Here is a 19735-nt window from a genome sequence, read left to right on the forward strand (position 1 = left end):
CTCCCCCCTTTCAGGAGGGTGCTCCAGCCACTCAGCTCTGGGATATTCTGATTGGCAGTGGCAGGAGGTGCTCTTTCCATCTCTCCCGTTGGAGCTGCTGCACTCCAGATAAATGATGAAAGAGTTACTGGAGCAAGGGCATTGGACCCAGAGTCTCCCAGGTGGATGCCCTGACCACAGACACAGTCTCCTGTTTGTGTGTGCTCTCGTCCTCTTGCTCCCTCCCCAACGATTGTTTAAGTGTTTATCCACAGTGGAATAGTCATTGGGCTAGAGAGAAAAAATGACTCTATAGTCCAGTGGTTAGGGCACTGAGATGGGAGACCTGGGCTCCAGCCCCCTTGCTCCAGCCACTCTTCAGCCAGCTTCACCACGAGAGGCGAAGGAAACCCCACCTCCAACTATCCCATAGCTCAGTGGTTAGCACACCCTCCTGAGATGTGGGAGACCTCTATGCAAATCCTTTCACCCTCTCTGGCAGAGGGGGAACTGAAACTCCATCTTCCACATCCCAGGGAAGTTCTCTAATCATTGGGCCACAGGTGGAGGTTTTGTGTAGAGTGAGATAAGCACCTACCTCATTCCCCCAAGAAACAGCTTAGGCCCTTCAGCCACCTGACTCCAGGAGAGGGGTTCCCATTGGTGTATCACTAAGCAGAGCTAGGCACCTCCCAGCAGCCTGGACTCTACCTCTGAGAGAGGGGCAGGGCTTAGCACACGCCCCTCTGGTCAGCATCTCGCATTGGCTAGCTCAGCTGAGGTGCTAGAGTTTGTGGATCCCATTCTTAGGCACTTATCTCAACCTATTCATTGCACAGGGAAACTCAGAGCCTAACTCAGGCTTTGTGAATCGCAATACTGTTCCTGAAATTTACTACCTGCCTAAAAGTTAGACCCTGTGATGCCCAGCATTGCAATACCCAAGTCCTTTCACGGATCCCAACCTGAATCCCCCCAAACCCTTTCCCAGAGGAGAGAAAGAAGGTGACTAAACCTGCCTCCACAATCCATCTGAACACTCAGGAAAGAGAGCTATTGCCAGATGTCAGTCAGGCTGGATGGGAGGCCATGAGTGACGTCTGCTATGAGGGCATAGGACACCTGCTGGGGACAATCCTGACCCAAGGCAAAACTGGGGAGCTCACGGGGTCTTTGTACGAATCTTGTTAGCACTGATTTGCAAATGGTTTCTTACTTGGTTTAATACTGACCCCTCACCTGTGGGGGCTACTCTCAGGATCTCCCATTCCTTAGCAGCATGGGGATCTGGGACACCCAGCTCTTCCACTGTTTCCATCCGAGAGATCACGTTGGGTTTAGGAATCGGAAAGTCTACTCAGGAGAAAGGAAAGAGGAGAAATCAGAGTTTGTCATACACTCATTAAATAGATGCTACTAAAAAGCTCCATAATTTTAATCAAGTTCCTTCCCTTGCTGGTGGTGAACTTGGGTAAACCTGTAACAGGGGGAAATGCTCTTAGAGACCCTTTGGGATAGTCAGAGGTCTGGTGAGCAGCATTCATCTTGAACACTGAATGAGGCAGGATCCTGCGCAAAAAACTCTGTGATCATGCATAAGAGGGCTGAACCTAATCCTGGCATTTCCTAACTTTTGAGTGCTTGATTTTGCAATCTTAATAATATAACATTCTTTTAACATACTTTTGTATGATATAGGGGTTTTTTTGTAATAAAAAAAAATCAAAGCAATTCCATCTTTTGCAACCATAGTGGTAATTTTCTGCAGCTGATAACTTTTTGTCAAATCTGGCTGCATTTTCATGGAGACAGTGAAAAGCATCTCTCCAACCTTATGGCCATCTCCTCCAAGCATGGGAAATGTGAGTCTGAACAATTAGTTTGTTAAAATTATAAGCAACTGAAGATGGAAAGTTATAACAGAAAATGTTAGGCAACTTTAATAGGGCTTGTCTTCTCTCAGACAAAAAGTGTGGTCTTAACTCGAGTTAGGCACCTCAGGTTAACTAACACAAGATAAAACAAGTGAAGACAAGGCAGGCTATAGTTTTCACAGGACTTAGTAGCTCAAGGCTGCCATTAAGCTCCCCCATAGACTTTAACTCAGGGTAAGAACACACCTTTTTCCTAGTGAAGGTGCACCCGCAGGGGGTCACTATCACTCCATCCAGAAGGATGATGAGCCCATATGGAGGCAGTGTGGGCCAATTGATTGGATAATAGCCTATGACTATTACATAACGAGCTCGGGGTGTGATTACCCTGCTTGTGGACGCATCCTCGTGCTAGCTCTCATTGAGCTAGTGCCAGTATAAATAGCAGTGTAGCCACAGTAGCCTAGGTAGTGGCAGTGGAGGCATGGATATAGACCCACCGGTTTGTAGGTGGCAGGGCTCAGCCATGTTTCTGCTGCTGCTATGGTGATTATATTGCTACTTATACTCACCCTGGCTCAAAGAGAACTAGCAGGAGTACGTATACTCAGGCATGAGAACCACACCCCTCGCTTGTCGTGCAGACATAGGCTATGATGCAGAAGACCCAAGTTCTATTCCAAGCCCTGCGAATGATGTGGCCTGTTACTAGGGCAAGTCACTTGCCCTCTAGATGCTTCTGTTTCACCCTCATGCTTTGAGCACCTTTACAGTCAGACTGTGAGCTCTTCAGAGCAGTGTCTGCCTCTCCCTATGTGCTTGCTGGGCCCTGATCTTGGTGCTTCTCTAAGCACAAATGACTGAAGCTGACTCAAGCACTTCAGAGATCTCCCCATTCTTCTGAGAAGAAAGGAATCCTTACCCAGCAGTATCAGGGATTCATAGTTCTCCTGCATGTCGTCTCTCTGACCTGGGTCCTGAAGTTCACACTGCCCCTGGGTGAAATATAGAGCCACCTCCTTGAAGGTCACCAGCCCCTGAAACAGCAAGTATCTCCTGCATTAGAACAATCCCACCTACTCAGACATAGGAACAGCAAGCTGGCAGCTCCGCTCGCTTTGATTAGGGATCAGGCTGTTTTCCCTATTCTAGCAGAGCTCTTTGTCCAGAGTTGGACGACTGACTCTGTGATGCTTTCCCGTTGTCGCATGAGTGAAACCCCCAGTGTCTCCCTGGTGAATGCACACGCCTCTTGAAGGAACCTGAACCAGGCAATATCACCCTGCCCTGCCAATGACAATTCCACAGTTCTGCTCCCTTATTTCTTCCCCTGTGTGGCCTCCTCAAGACTCTCAATCCTCACCTCTTCTGCCTCCTTGCTTCTGGAAGCAGAGGGGACCCTCTTTCGGGCTCAGCAGGGCTAAGAGGTACAGCCAGAAAAGCCCTGGTGATGTTCGAACACGATCCACTCTCCCAGGGCCAGGAATGGTTCCCACGGGCCCTGCACATCAGGCAGACAATTTATTTTCCCTGGATTTTTGATCTGTCTCCTCTTCATTTTCCACCCTAGCTCCCTGCAAGGACTGGAACAGATCTGCCAGTGAATGAAGCTGGGCAGAGCTGGGAACAGGGAACCTCCCTCCCCACTTATTACTCCTGCTGCCCCTTCCAGTCTCTCCCCCTGCCCTCGGGCTGGGAGACTCGGTCCCTGGCCCAGCCCCCTCTCCCGAAGCTGGCTCGGTTCCTGCAGGCGCTCAGGGGAGCAGAGCCGGGGGAGGGAGGGCAGCAGCAGCTCCGGGACTCGCAGACCTCCGGCCCCCCCCCGGGAGCAGAGCTGGGGCGAGGAGGGGCCGTTGGTGCAGTCACTTTCCTGCCCGGCCCCAGCCCTTTCCCCCAGGTTTCTCCCTCACCTGCAGTCTCCGTCTCAGGAGAAAATCCCCCCGGCTGGGCACAGAGGGGCGCTAGGGAAAGGCTTTCCCCGCACACACCCCGCTAGGGAGCTGCAGCGGCTCAGCCCGGGCTCCCGGATGCACCAGCGGCTGCCTCTGACCCAGGAAGTTCATTCTCCAAAATACTAAGCCCAAATGAGGCTGACAGAAGGAGAGACAAAAAGCAGCTTCTCCTCCCTTCCCAGTGATCAGAGCCCTCTAGTGTGGGGGTGTCCGCCTCCCTGAGCAGCCTCTGGATATGGGTGGGCGACTCACACAAACTCCAGATCAGTGTCAGAGCTGAGGTATGTGTATGGTGTGTAAGAGCTACACCTAAGTCCATGCGTTCACTCTGGGAGGGGAACGAGTCCGTTCCCAGCAACTCTCCTTCTGGGGGATGAATGTGACTTGTTAAAATGTCTCGAATCCCTCTTTGTGCTCTGTTCAGAGATTATCAGCCGTTTGTTCGCAGAGAGAAATGCCTTGGAGAGGAGTAGTGGGTAGGCCACTGGACTGGGTATTCCGACAAATAGGTTGTGTTGGATATGCAATTAGGGGATGTAGGAGAGGGCTGACTTTGTATGGGCAGTGGCTAGCATAGTGGGCCAGAAGAGCTGGGTTCTATACACAGTTTTGCAACTGGTCTGCGGGTGACATTGGGCAAACCAGTTCAGTACCTCTGTAAAATGTGGGTAATGAAGATTGTCTCCTTTGTTAAGTGCTCTGAGATATATTGATGAAAAGAGCTTGGTATTATAACTGTGGTTATAATGGACTGAGGTACAAAAGCTGGGTTAATTTCCTGTCACTTGCTGTGTGACATTAGATCAGTCATTTGATGTCTCTGTACCTCATCTGTAAAATGGGGTAGTGATATTTCTGAGACATGTTATGAGCCTGACACTAATACACGATGGGGAGGTACTCAGATACTGTAGGATGGAGCTCACAAGCCAAGGTCCAAACTAGATTATAAAGCCTGAAGAGATCACTGTGATCATCTAGTCTCTGACCTCCTATGTAACACAGACCAAGGGACTTTCCTGAATTAGTTTCTGCTAAGTATGTATTTTAAGAAAACAACCAAACCTGATTTATAAATTGTCAGTGATCAAGAATCCACCACAATTGTTAGTAAGTTGTTTCAATGGCTAATTGAACTGTTAAAAATTTGCATCTTATTTCTAGTCTGAATTTGTCTAGCTTCAACTTCCAGCCATTGGATCTTCTCATACCTTTGTCTGCTAGATTGAAGAGACATTTATTGTTAAATTTCTGCACCCTGTATAGGTACTTATAAATTATGATCAAGTCACAATTCTCTTTGTTAACATTCTCGCTGTTAAGCTAAATAGGTTGAGCTCTTTGAGTCTATTACTGTAAGGCATGTTCCAGTCCCTTAATCATTCTTGTGGCTCTTTTCTGAACCTTCTCCATTTATCAACATCCTTCTTGAACTGTGAGCACCGGAACTGGACACAGTATGCCAGGAGCACCAAATATAGAAGTAAAATAAAATATTAAAACATGTATTGTTCACCTGTGCCCAATCTACCAAGAAATCCAGATAACTCTGTATCAGTGCCCTGTCCTCTTCATTACTTACCACTCCCCCAACGTTCGTGTCATCTTCAAACTTTATCAGTAATGATTTTAGGTTCTCTTCCAGATCATGGATAAAAATGTTGAACAGCACTAGACCAAGAACAGATCCCCATGGAACCTCACTAGAAGCACATGTTCCTCATTTACAATTACATTTTGAGGGACTTGTCATTTAGCCAGTTTTTAATCTATTTAATGTATGCTATGTTGATTTTGTATATTTTGAGTTTCTTAATCAAAATGTCATGTGGTATCAAGTCAAATACCTGACAGAAGTCTAAGTATACTATATCAGCAGTATTGTCTTTATCAACCAAACTTGTAATCTCATCAAAAAGATATTCTTCTTTCATTTGGCGACAGTGGAACAGTGAAAGCAACGACGAGGGCTACAGTTGGATTTTAAGGTCTATTATTCAGTCCAGAGCATGGCTGTGACACCTCCAGGATGAGCATAGATTGGACAGTCATCCATTATTTGTCTGACAGTTTGCACCATATCACAGTCGCAGTTTGGTGATTCCCTCACTTTCTATCTATGGACTAAGTCTGCACATCTTCCATGTTCGGTGTGGATATGGTTTAGAACTGTCCATATGCACTGTGGGAAGGAGAAGCCTGGCACTTGCACAGTTGGGTTATTGATTAGATTTTTTGTTTGGTACGTTGCCAGCCACCCAGGCTTCAGACCATCTGCTGTAAACGTCCTTATCTTCTGCAAGGAGGGCTGTGGTATGACAGCAGAGGGGTTTTCTTGATTTTAGTTAGTAGCACGGGGGGTGTTGTCAGTTGGGGGGAGCGTTATTGTGGTATTTGCCATGATCTTTGTGTACTCCTTTGGAACACTGGGGGATCTTTATGTACTCTCTTGGAAACTGGGGAAGGAGATGACAACCTGCTTGCCGTCTCCTTGGCTATATGCGTAAGCACAACAAACGTCATCAAATTGGAGACCAAATGTCCTGAAAAAGCCACTGGTCAGCAAAGGAATGGACAAAAAAAAAAAACATTGTTAGTTTGACCAGGTCTATTTTCCACAAATCCATGTTGATTGCCATTATTTTTATTACCCTCCTTTAATTCTTTATTAATCAAGTCCTGTGTGACAGATATGACAATTTCTTTCAATATCTTTGTGAGATCTTACTGTATTAAGTTCATGTATCATTGTGGGCCAAGGATTGTATGTAACTCCATGGGAGAGGGACACCACAGCCCTCCAGAAACTAAGAACAGTGGTGGAAGAGATTAGGCAAATTCAATCAGGTTGTAACACCTCCAGAGAGGTGCCTCTCCACTATGTGTAGAGGCTCATCTATACTGTTTCAAACTGGATTCTCCAGAGATCAACAGAGAAAGAAAGGACTTTTGGAAAAATACCCGGAGTTTAAATGGACTTAGGGCCTTCTTTCAGCTCTTTAGACCTTCTGTCCAAGGGATAGGGGAGCTTTCACCCTGAGAATAGATGTGCTTGCTTAGGAAGAGCTGTGTGGGAATTTACAGCTATGGGCAATTAGGCTGTTTGTAGCCTCTGGAGAGAGAGCAGAGCATGGATGCTGGTCTGTTTAGGCAATCTGGCTTGCTGGGGATAGCACACTGTAGCCAGGGAACTGTGCAGCTGGGAAAAACCCCAGTCAGGAGGGAGAGAGATGTGGGTCTCTGCCCAAGAGAAGCAACAGCTGGGAGCCCAAAGTCTAAAAGTGGGTGCCCTTGCTGGTTCACAGAATGTAAATACAATTGTCCTGAACTGTGACATCCCATATCAGCTGTTCCATTAACTTGGCCAGGATTGATGTTAGGCTGAGAGACCTACAATTCATCCCGTTTATCCTTTTTTAAATATTGGCAGAGTATTAGCTTTCTCCCAGTCCTCTGGAATTACCCGGTGTACCAAGACTTATTAAAACTAGGGTTTAGAGAGAAACTGTTTCCTTTCCCTCCATGGATGATGTAAGCAACTAACCAACGCAGTGGACATAGTGAAATTTGCACTTGAATGCATCATTTTAAATTTGCCTTCAGGGGAAATTTAAGCTTAAAATGTTCTTTGTGTGGAGGTGTGCGCTAGCGAAGTTCACATCCTCAAACGTTCACCCAAAGCAACAAATTCAGACAAATCTTTGTGCAGTTTTTCTTCATTCTCCACTTTGTTCCAGCCAGGGTTGATGGAGCTTGTCAGCTCTTCTGCGTACAGACCCAGAGAGGGAGGATGGGCCAGTGATTAGAGGCACTCAGCAAGGACACAAAAGACCTTCGTTCAAAGGCAGCGGTTATAAGATGCCAGGGGATGCTAAGCCTCCCCAAATAGCCTGCCTGCCGCCTTTGGAGCACGCCATTGCTGAAAGAATGGGTGCCGCGGTTGTGGCCCTGCCCCTGCTCCACCCCGAGGCCCTGGTCCCGCTGGTCCTCTTCCCCTGAGGCTCTGCCTCTTCCTGTCCCTGCTCTGCCTACATGGGAACCTTGCAGGAAGGGGTGAAGAAGTGCATGTGAGCAGTGAGTGCCTGGCGGGCAGGTGGGGAGAGGGGGAGGGGGGTGAAGAGATGTTAGTGGTGAGCAGGATGGCCTTGGGGAAGGGGCTGAGCGGGGCCAGGGATGGAGCATGGGCGGGGCTTCCAGGGGAGGATGCTGAGCAGGAGAAATGGAGGAGTCTCCTTTTCTTTTTACGGATACAGACCTAAAAGTGGCAATTCTTCATGTTCTCTGTGTATATAAATCTCCCCACTGTATTTTCCACTGAATGCATCCGATGAAGTGAGCTGTAGCTCACAAAAGCTTATGCTCAAATAAATTTGTTAGTCTCTAAGGAGTACTTGTGGCACTTAATAAATATGTTAGTCTCTAAGGTGCCACAAGTACTCCTTTTCTTTTTTGGTTTTTGAATGTTATAATTCTTGACGTCTGATTTGTGTCCATTTATTCCACACAAAGATGGACTACAAGCCATCAGGAACAGTATCCCCGATAAAGTCACGGCAAACCCGGTGGCTGAACTTTGTGACTATTTCTATGTGACTATAACTATTTCACATTTGTGGACAATGTATACCTTCAAATCAGCGGCACTGCTAAGGGTACCCGCATGGCCCCACAGTATGCCAACATTTTTATGGCTGACTCAGAACAACGCTTCCTCAGCTCTCGTCCCCTAATGCCCCTACTCTACTTGCGCTACATTGATGACATCTTCATCATTTGGACCCATGGAAAAGAAGCCTTTGGAGAAATTCCACCATAATTTCAACAATTTCATCCCACCATCAACCTCAGCCTGAACCAGTCCACACAAGAGATCCACTTCCTGGACACTATGGTGCTAATAAGAGATGGTCACATAACCACCACCCTATACCGGAAACCTACTGACCGCTACCTACATGCCTCCAGCTTTCATCCAGACCACACCACATGATCCGTAGTCTACAGCCAAGCTCTACGATACAACCGCATTTGCTCCAACCCCTCAGACAGAGACAAACACCTACAAGATCTCTATCAAGCATTCTTACAACTACAATACCCACCTGCTGAAGTGAAGAAACAGATTGACAGAGCCAGAAGAGTACTCAGAAGTTACCTACTACAGGATAGACCCAACAAAGAAAACAACAGAACGCCACTAGCTGTCACCTTCAGCCCCCAACTAAAACCTCCCCAACGCATCATCAAGGATCTACAACCTATCCGGAAGGATGACCCATCACTCTCACAGATTTTGGGAGACAGGCCAGTCGTTGCTTACAGACAGCCCCCCAACCTGAAGCAAATACTCACCAGTAATCACACACCACACAACAGAACCACTAACCCAGGAATCTATCCTTACAATAAAGCCCGTTGCCAACTGTGTCCACATATCTATTCAGGGGACACCATCATAGGGCCTAATCACATCAGCCACACTATCAGAGGCTCGTTCACCTGCACATCTACCAATGTGATATATGCCATCATGTGCCAGCAATACCCCTCTGCCATGTATATTGGCCAAACTGGACAGTCTCTACGTAAAAGAATAAATGGACACAAATCAGATGTCAAGAATGACAACATTCAAAAACCAGATGGAGAACACTTCAATCTCTTTGGTCACTTGATTACAGACCTAAAAAGTGGCAATTCTTCAACAAAAAAAACTTCAAAAACAGACTCCAACGAGAGACTGCTGAATTGGAATTAATTTGCAAACTGGATACAATTAACTTAGGCTTGAATAGAGACTGGGAATGGATGTGTCATTACACAAAGTAAAACTATTCCCCCCCCGCAACTGTTCCTCAGACGTCAACTGCTGGAAATGGCCCACCTTGATTATCACTACAAAAGGTCCTCCCCCACTCCCCCGCTGCTAATAGCTCACCTTACCTGATCACTCTCGTTACAGTGTGTATGGTAACACCCATTGTTTCATGTTCTCTGCGTATATACATCTCCCCACTGTATTTTCCACAGAATGCATCCGATGTAGCTCATGAAAGCTTATGCTCAAATAAATTTTAGTCTCTAAGGTGCCACAAGTACTCCTTTTTCTTTTTGCGGATACAGACTAACACGGCTGCTACTCTGAAACCTGTCATTTATAGACATGTGACTTGCCCAGCTGGCTACAAACTTCATCTTGTTGCTGTGACTTTGCACAGAAGAACAAAGGAGTTTCTGCCCACAAGAGAGAGAATATAAAAAGCCCTGGAAGCCTCTCCATTTTGTCTTCAGATGGCTTAAGAGATGGCTGCTCCACCCCAAAGAAATGCCTGAAAGAAACTGGAACAAAGGACAATAACTACGGGGTGTGAGTGATTGCTGGACCCAGACTAGGAAGGAGTCCAGTCTGTGAAAGAAGCTTACTGGAACATTTCTGGGGGTGAAATTTCATCTGTAATTAGTTTCTTAATGTATTAGACTTAGACTTGCGTGTTTTTGTTTTATTTTGCTTAGTAACTTACTTTGTTCATAGATACTAAGGTCAGAAGGGACCATTCTGATCATCTAGTTCGACCTCCTGCACAGCGCAGGCCACAGAATCTCACCCACCCACTCCTACGAAAAACCTCACCTATGTCTGAGCTATTGAAGTCCTCAAATCATGGTTTAAAGACTTCAAGGAGCAGAGAAGCCTCCCTCAAGTCAACCATGCCCCATGCTACAGAGGAAGGCAAAAAACCTCCAGGGCCTCTCCAATCTGCCCTGGAGGAAAATTCCTTCCCGACCCCAAATATGGCAATCAGCTAAACCCTGAGCATATGGGCAAGATTGACCAGCCAGATACTACAGAAAATTCTTTCCTGGGTAACTCAGATCCCATCCATCTAATATCTCATCTCAGGGGATTAGTCCTATTTACCCTGAATATTTAAAGATCAATTACTTACCAAAATCCCATTATCCCATCATACCATCTCCTCCATAAACTTATCGAGTAGAATCTTAAAACCAGATAGATCTTTTGCCCCCACTGCTTCCCTTGGAAGGCTATTCCAAAACTTCACTCCTCTGATGGTTAGAAACCTTCGTCTAATTTCAAGTCTAAACTTCCTGGTGGCCAGTTTATACCCATTTGTTCTTGTGTCCACATTGGTGCTGAGCTGAAATAATTCCTCTCCCTCTCCTGTATTTATCCCTCTGATATATTTATAGAGAGCAATCATATCTCCCCTCAACCTTCTTTTAGTTAGGCTAAACAAGCCAAGCTCCTTAAGTCTCCTTTCATAAGACAAATTTTCCATTCCTCGGATCATCCTAGTAGCCCTTCTCTGTACCTGTTCCAGTTTGAATTCATCCTTTTTAAACATGGGAGACCAGAACTGCACACAGTATTCTAGGTGAGGTCTCACCAGTGCCTTGTATAATAGTACTAAAACCTCCTTATCCCGACTGGAAATGCCTCTCCTGATGCATCCCAAAACCGCATTAGCTTTTTTCACAGCCATATCACATTGTCAGCTCATAGTCATCCTATGATCAACCAATACTCCAAGGTCCTTCTCCTCTTCCGTTACTTCTAATTGATGCGTCCCCAACTTATAACTAAAATTCTTGTTATTAATCCCTAAATGCATAACCTTACACTTCTCACTATTAAATTTCATCCTATTACTATTACTCCAGTTTACAAGGTCATCCAGATCCTCCTGTATAATATCCCGATTCTTCTCTGAATTGGCAATACCTCCCAGCTTTGTATCATCTGCAAACTTTATTAGCACACTCCCACTTTTTGTGCCAAAGTCAGTAATAAAAAGATAAAATAAGATTGGTCCCAAAACCGATCCCTGAGGAACTCCACTGGTAACGTCCCTCCAACCTGACAGTTCGCCTTTCAGTAGGACCCGTTGCAGTCTCCCCTTTAACCAATTCCTTATCCACCTTTTGATGTTCATATTGATCCCCATCTTCTCCAATTTAACTAATAATTCCCCATGTGGCATGGTATCAAATGCCTTACTGAAATCTAGGTAAATTAGATCCACTGCATTTCCTTTATCTAAAAAAATCTGTTACTTTTTCAAAAAAGGAGATTAGGTTGGTTTGGCACGATCTACCTTTTGTAAAACCATGTTGTATTTTGTCCCATTTACCATTGACTTCAATGTCCTTAACTAATTTCTCCTTCAAAATTTTTTCCAGGACTTTGCATACTACAGATGTCAAACTAACTGGCCTGTAGTTACCCGGATCACTTTTTTTCCCTTTCTTAAAAATAGGAACTATATTAGCAATTCTCCAATCATTCGGTACAACTCCTGAGTTTACAGATTCATTAAAAATTCTTGCTAATGGGCTTGCAATTTCAGGTGCCAATTCCTTTAATATTCTTGGATGAAGATCATCTGGGCCCCCTGATTTAGTCCCATTAAGCTGTTTCAGTTTCGCTTCTACCTCAGATATGGTAATATCTACCTCCATATCCTCATTCCCATTTGTCATGCTACCATTATCCCTAAGATCCTCTTTAGCCTTATTAAAGACTTAGGCAAAGTATTTGTTTAGATATTGGGCCATGCCTAGATTATCTTTAACCTCCACTCCATCCTCAGTGTTTAGCGGCCCCACTTCTTTCTTAGTTTTCTTCTTATTTATATGGCTATAGAACCTTTTACTATTGGTTTTAATTCCCTTTGCAAGGTCCAACTCTACTCGACTTTTAGCCTGTCTCACTTTATCCCTACATGTTCTGACCTCAATTAGATAGCTTTCCTTGCTGATCCCTCCCATCTTCCACTCCCTGTATGCTTTCTGCTTCTTCTTAATCACCTCTCTAAGATGGTTGGTCATCCAGCTTGGTCTACAACTCCTGCCTATGAATTTTTTCCCCTTTCTTGGGATACAGGCTTTTGATAGCTTCTGCAGCTTTGATTTAAAGTAATCTCAGGCCTCCTCTACCTTCAGATCCATAAGTTCTTCAGTCCAATCCACTTCCCTAACTAATTTCCTTAATTTTTGAAAGTCAGCCCTTTTGAAATCAAAAACTCTAGTTGCAGATTTATTTTTGTTAATCCTTCCATTTAGTTTGAACTGAATTAGCTCATGATCACTTGAGCCAAGATTGTCCCCTACAACCATTTCTTCTATGAGGTCCTTGCTACTTACCAAAATTAAATCTAAAATGGCATCCCCTCTAGTTGGTTCAGCAACTACTTGATGAAGGAATCCATCAGCTATCGCATCTAGGAAAATCTGAGCCCTATTACTATTACTAGCACTGGTCCTCCAGTCTATATCTGGGAAGTTAAAGTCTCCCATGTTCACGCAGTTTCCATTAGTATTTACTTGATTAAAAACATTAAAAAGGGCTCTATCCATATCCAAATTAGATCCTGGAGGTCTATAGCACACCCCAAGCACCATCGTAGGAGAGGCTTTACTAGTTATCTTTCCCAGTGTAATTTTTGCCCAGACGGACTCTGTCTTATCCATTGCATCGCTTCTTATTTCTTTACATTCTACCTCATCATTGATATACAATGCTACTCCACCCCCTTTACCTTTGTTTCTGTCTTTCCTAAACAGCACATACCCTTCAATACCTGTAGTCCAGTCATGACTACTATTCCACCATGTTTCTGTTATCCCTATAATATCTGGTTTCACTTCCTGCACCAGTAGCTCTAGTTCCTCCATTTTGTTACCTAGGCTCCTCGCATTGGTGTACAAACATCTTAATTTTTGCTGTTTGGCCTCGCTCACATTTTGTACCGTATTATGCACAGTATTCTACAGCCAGTATAACCTATTAGACTAGTATCCACACCGCCCTCGCTCCTTATATACATTCTCCTACCCACGGCTGTATCCTTTCTTACTTTGTCTTCTTCCCTCTCAATGCTAAAATCTGGCGTGGAGATTACCTGGACATCTCCCAACCATCTCCCCCAAAATCCTAGTTTAAAGCTCTCTTTATCAGTTCTGCCAGCCTTGATCCTAGAAGTCTATTTCCTTCCCTACTCAGATGAAGTCCATCCCGAGCATTGTTCTGTCTGTTATTACTTTAAACCACTTAAATTCTACTTATTATACTTAATAAAATCACTTTTGTTTATTAGTAAACCCAGAGTAAGTGATTAATACCTGGGGGAGCAAACAGCTGTACATATCTCTCTACCAGTGTTATAGAAGGCGGACGATTTATGAATTTACCCTGTATAAGCTTTATTCAGGGTAAAACAGATTTATTTGGGTTTTGGATGGATCCCATTGGGAACTGGGTGCCTGGGTGCTGGAGAAAGGTGACCTGCTGAGCAGTTTTTGGTTAAAGTCTGCAGCTTTGGGGGCGTGGTTCAGACCCTGCGTCTGTGTTGCAGCCAGCTGGTATGTCTGGCTCAACAAGACAGGGATCTGAAGTCCCAGGCTGGCAGAGAAAATGGGCTCAGAGGTAGTCTCAGCACATCAGGTGACAGTCCCAAGGGAGTCTCTGTGACCAAACCTGTCACACAACCCTTAAACATTCATTGATATCTGCAAGGTCCCCCATTCCAGAGAGGGTACAGTAGCATTAAGGATAGTTACGTATGGTGATTTACTGTTTAATACTGTAAGAAGGCCCTGCAGTGCTCTATGTTTTCACTGAAACAGGAAAATATATTTTAACTAGTTAAAATTGGTGGGGCTCCAGCTGTGAGCCCTGTGCTGGGCTAATAGCTTGGGGCAGGGCAGCTGTCTGCTCCATTCTGGGCTCAGTTCCACAGCTGAGAGGCTACCAGCAGTGAAACTGACATTCACGGCTCCAGCTGTGAGCCCACACTGATGACAGAATGACAGCCAACAGCAGTAACGCAGTGTTACACGGACACTGCATCACCCTAAGTACACTGACATAAGCGCTACGCCTCTCGTGGAGATGGAGTTGTCATGTTTGTGGAGCAGGCCACTGACTTTGGCAGAAGCTGCATTCTAGTGGAGACGCAGCCATAATTAGATTGACCTGACTCTGTATACCAAGCCTTAACCATCCAGAGCAGGTGGCTACCCAGTCTCCTTTGAAAACCTGCAGTAAAGTGCTTCCACAACCTCCTGAGGCCTCTGTTACATTGTCCTATTGTTCTCATCCTGGAGTGAGAACCAGACAATGTCCTCACCTCTGCTGGCTTCAGCTAACTCCCAAGCATTCTGCAGCTGGAGGTTCCCGCTCTCGGTCACTGCCTCCATACTGTGCCAGTTTCCCCCCTGTGATTTCTTGCCTCTTCCCTAAATTCCTCCTCTGACCGTCTGCCTAACGAGAGTCTGGCTCACATAGTAGTCAGGACAACTCCACCCTCCCAGCACTGCCAGACCAGAAAGGCAAGCTGTACACAATGGGACCAACTCCCCTCCCACTCACCCTGGTATAAATCAGGTGTGAACCCACTGGGAGTCAATGGGGCTGGTTCCTATCACTGACCAGGGTATAAATCGGGTGTAACCTCACTGGGAGTCACCAGGGCTGGTTCCCATCTCACTCACTGTCATGTAAATCAGGTGTAACCCCATTGGAGTCACCAGGGCAGTTTCCCTCTCACTCATGCCAGCATAAATCGGGAGTAACCTGGTGGGAGTCAGTGGAGCTGCTCCAGCCAGTGAGGAAAGAAACAGCCATGATGCTTTTACCCAATTATGGGAAGTCTGTCAGTTCACAGTGGCTATTGGGGAAGTATGCTGGATGTATTGGGGCAGTTCAAGGTTTTCACATGTGTTGAAGCTGTATCGCTGCATGAAGCAGAGATCACTCTGTGTTTACTGAGGCAAACAGCCAGTGGACCAAATGCTCTGGGTGATGAACAGTGTTGAAATGAAGAGAAAAGCTAATAAGATGATATTAGATATGCTCTTCTGGTCAGCACGAACGTTCATGATACTAGTTCAGGACTTCATATTAAACTCACCGAGATGCTGCAAAATTCCTCTGGGAAATATGCTGAAACCACTGTTCAACCAGAAGGCAGCAGTTGCAACACCAGTGCCACATTGAGGGGAAAAAACAGAGCACTTTTGAACGAGTATTTTACAAGCCTCAAACATGTTGCCACCACTGCCCAGGCTTTTTTATTTTGAAAATATAGCCAGCTTTCCGGTAAGTTGTGTGCTGCGCCGCCGTGCCCGCAATTCTACAGCCACTCAATCACAAGCAGAGAGAAAGAAGCTGTATTTTGCTATCATCTGCTATTTTTCTCTCTCCCAACTGCGTGTGCATTTGTTTTGTCATAAGAGGAAACAGTATCAGTTTGTGGCAACAGCTACTCAGAGGCTACAACTGACTTTGGGCCATAATACTAGTACTAGAAGTTTGTTCTATAGAAGAGTCCACTCAGTCTAGGGGATTGGGAATGAGGGAAACTGCCCATATGAGGTTTTATTTCACCTTTTACATATCAAATGCTTTAAGGTCAAGATTTTCAAAACTGCCTAAAGGTTCTGGAGGCCCAACTCCTATTAAATTAAATGGGATTGGGGCATCCAATTACTCTGTGTGGCTTTGAAAATCCCATCCAGCTCTTCCTTTTTACAGTTCATAGAGCTTAAGGCCATAAGGGGCCATTCTGATCATCAAGTCTGACTTCTGGCATAACACAGACTGCAGAGTCTAACCCAACAATTCTTGCATCCAACCAATACCTTCTGATTGAGCCAGAAATCTTTTAGAAAGAGACACCTGATCTCGATATAAAGACTCCGGCTGATGGAGAATCCACCACAGGCCTCGTTACATTGTTCATCCAATGGCAAATAGTTCGTGTGTGCTTTAATAAAAGGATTAAATGCATTTTGTGATGGTCGTTACAATGGGTGTCTCCAGTCAATTTAAGCAAACCATAATTAAGCATTACTGCTGTAACAGTAATACCAGGGTTCTATTAACCCCTTCAAGCCAATGCCAATATGACAAAACCCACTCCTAGCGATGCAGAATCTTTAGAGTTACAAGCACAGTCTATGGGGTTTGTAAACTCTTCTAGTTGAACCTGTAGGATTCAAGTAACTTGGGGAAGTATGTCTTTACATACTATTTTTCTTAAAATAATAATAAAAAACCCCAAGAAATTCCCATTTAAAACTTTGTTACAGTAGTTACTCTTGTGAATATGGTCCACTAATTGAAAACATAATGGTCAGAACTTTTGTTTATTCTAGTCAAGAAAGTTAGTTAAGGCATAGAAAACAGCTCTGGCCCTGCAACGCAGCACCATCAACCCAAAGTGTTCAAAAATTACAAGTCAGGCCCCTTGCCCCCTCAAACACTCAGGAGATTTGAAACAATACATTTGTGGTTTTGTTTTGTTTTTTCTTTTGACTTCTGGTTTCTGAGCCCTCAAGAGTAATATTTTTGGGGTCTTCTCCACAATCATAAGGATTAGAAACTCACTTTTTCTTTTTTTCTTTCTCCCCTCCGCCCACCTTAAGTGAAAGTAGAGATTCTTGTGCAATGAACACAGGACTCTGTAAGCTGGGGCTTTATAAGAGAAATACCAAATATCAATAGAGCTGGTGACTCAGGGCAATGAGATCTCATGGGGGTTTCTTTTCTTCCTCCTTTGCAGTCAATAAGCTGAAGGGGGCAGCTGTTGCCCTGTGGCCCTGGGGCTGTGCCAAGCACTGTGGCTAGTAGATGGGTGCATCCTTGCCCTGGTGGGTCCTCTGGTGACGGGTGAGTGTGGAGCTCTCCCCGAAGCTCTTCCCACATTGGGCACACTGGAAGGGCCTGTCGCCCGTGTGGGTGCGGTGGTGCCGCAGCAGGTCCGAGCTCTCGCCGAAGCGCTTCCCGCACTCGGTGCACTTGTAGGGCCGCTCACCTGTGTGCAGGGTGCGGTGTTTCACCAGGTACGAGCTGAGGCTGAAGCTCTTGCCGCAGTCGGCACAGCGGTAGGGCTTCTCAGCCGTGTGGGTGCGCTGGTGCCGCACGAAGGTGGAGCTGTCGATGAAGCCCTTCCCACAGGCTGGGCACTTGTAGGGGCGCTCTCCACGGTGGATGCGGTTGTGGGTGATGAGGTAGGAGCTGACACTGAAGCTCTTGCCACAGTCGGGGCAGGTGTAGGGCTTCTCGCCGGTGTGGGTGCGCTGGTGGATGATGAAGGTGGAGTTCTGGCTGAAGCTCCTTCCGCAGTCCAGGCACTTGTAGGGCGTCTCCCCGGTGTGCAGCCGATGGTGGGTCAGCAGCGTGGAGCTCTGGCTGAAGCTCCTCCCGCAGTCGGGGCAGGTGTAGGGCTTCTCACCTGTGTGGGTGCGCTGGTGGCTGATCAGCGTGGAGCTCTGGCTGAAGCGGCGCCCACACTCGGAGCACTGGTAGGGCTTCTCGCCTGTGTGGATGCGCTGGTGAATGACGAGGTGTGAGCGCCGGGAGAAGTGTTTCCCGCATTCGGCACAGCTGTTCTGCTTCCCACCCACCTGCAGGGTCTGCTGGGCATCTCCAAGCTCCTGGTAGCTCCCCTCCCAGGGATTGGGCACAGCCAGTCTCTCAACTTGCTGCTCTTCTGACCTGTCCTCACTCTCACAGGCCTCTCCCTCACCAGGGCTCTGGGAAACATTCCCTTCACATCCTCCTGCTACCAACCTGTGCGGTTCCACTGGCTTGGGACTTTCCTGCTGAAGGTTCTCCTCCTCGTTCTCACTCACCATCCCGTCACCTGCTGAGACAGAGAGAGAGAATCCAGACTGGAGTCAGTCTCTGTGCCGGAGGGAAGGAACCTCAGGAAGAGGAACAGGGGAATAGAGAAAACAAATCAAAATAACTGATGGGGAGACTGAAAAACTAGGAACTAAATCCCCCACGCCCTTCCCTCGAGGTGAGAGAAGATGGAGTCAATTGGCTTCACATCCCACCCGAACACTCAGAGGGGAGGGATCTGGGTGGGTAGGAATGCTGATTTTCAATAAGTCTTGGAGCATTGGGGAAGTTCCAGAAGATGGGAAGAAAGATAATGGTAGTAGTGTTGATGTAATATACTTAGACTTCTGTATGGTGTTTGACTTGATACCACTCAACATTTTGATTAAAAAACTAGATCAGTATAAAATTAACATGGCACACACTAAATCAATTAAAAAAATCTAGCTAACTGATAGGTCTCAAAATGTAATTGTAAACAGGGAATCCTCATCAAGCAGCTGTGTTTCCAGTGGGGTCCTGCAGGGATTGGTTCTTGGGCCTGCACTATTTAACATTTTTATCAATGACCTGGAGGAAACCATAAAAAAAAAAAAAATATCACTGATGTTGTTTGTAGATGACAAAAAAAATAAAGAAGAGAACAGGTCACTGATATAGAGAGATCTAAACTGGTTCATAAACTGGGTGCAAGCAAACAATATGCATTTTAATATGGCTAAATGTAAATGTATCCATCCAGAATCAAAGAATGCAGGCCATACTTACGGGATGGAAGCTCTACTCTGGGAGCAGTGACTCTAAAAAAGAGTTGGGGTGGAGGTGAGCGTGAGTTTCCAGTGTGACGCTGTGCCCAAAAGGGATGCATAAACAGGGGACTCTCAAGCAGGAACAGAGAGGTTATTTTACCTCTGTATTTGGCACTGGTGCCACTCCTGCTGGAATCTTGTGTCCGGTTCTGGTGCCCTCAATTCAAGAAGGATGTAGATAAATAGGAGAGGGGTAAAAAAAAAAACCAGTCACAAGAATGGGGGATAAAGAATTAGAAAACCTGCCTTATAATGACAAGCTAAATACACTGAGCTCCTTGAGTCTAACAAAGGGAAGGTGAAGGGGTGACTTGATCACAGTCTATAATTACCTACATGGGGAGCAAATGTTTAATAATGAGCTCTTCAGTCTAGCAGAGAAAGGTCTAACACGATCCAGTGTCTGGATGTTGAAGCTAGACAAATTCAGACAGGAAATAAGGCACACATTTTTACTGGTGACAGTAATTA

The 19735-nt window shown here is 45.7% G+C and overlaps 3 protein-coding genes across 6 annotated transcripts in view; 1 reads left to right on the forward strand and 2 right to left on the reverse strand.

The window, feature by feature from the left end:
• LOC119842762 (zinc finger protein 239-like) overlaps positions 1 to 19735 on the reverse strand; it is a 605953-nt gene that overhangs the window by 583109 nt on the left and 3109 nt on the right. The window lies entirely within an intron of this gene.
• LOC119842466 (zinc finger protein 271-like) overlaps positions 1 to 19735 on the forward strand; it is a 638009-nt gene that overhangs the window by 159278 nt on the left and 458996 nt on the right. The window lies entirely within an intron of this gene.
• Positions 1 to 19735, reverse strand: part of LOC119843027 (zinc finger protein 850-like) — a 765636-nt gene that overhangs the window by 2870 nt on the left and 743031 nt on the right. Inside the window, exons 8-11 of the mRNA XM_043497474.1 lie at positions 17454 to 18477; positions 3764 to 3797; positions 2776 to 2890; positions 1219 to 1332 (exon numbers count right to left, since the gene is read on the reverse strand). Of these exons, the coding sequence (XP_043353409.1) occupies positions 1219 to 1332; positions 2776 to 2890; positions 3764 to 3797; positions 17454 to 18477 (1287 nt within the window). The remainder of the gene's footprint in view (positions 1 to 1218; positions 1333 to 2775; positions 2891 to 3763; positions 3798 to 17453; positions 18478 to 19735) is intronic.

Source organism: Dermochelys coriacea, chromosome 14, assembly GCF_009764565.3.
Source record: "Dermochelys coriacea isolate rDerCor1 chromosome 14, rDerCor1.pri.v4, whole genome shotgun sequence".
NCBI classification, from domain to species: Eukaryota; Metazoa; Chordata; order Testudines; family Dermochelyidae; genus Dermochelys; species Dermochelys coriacea.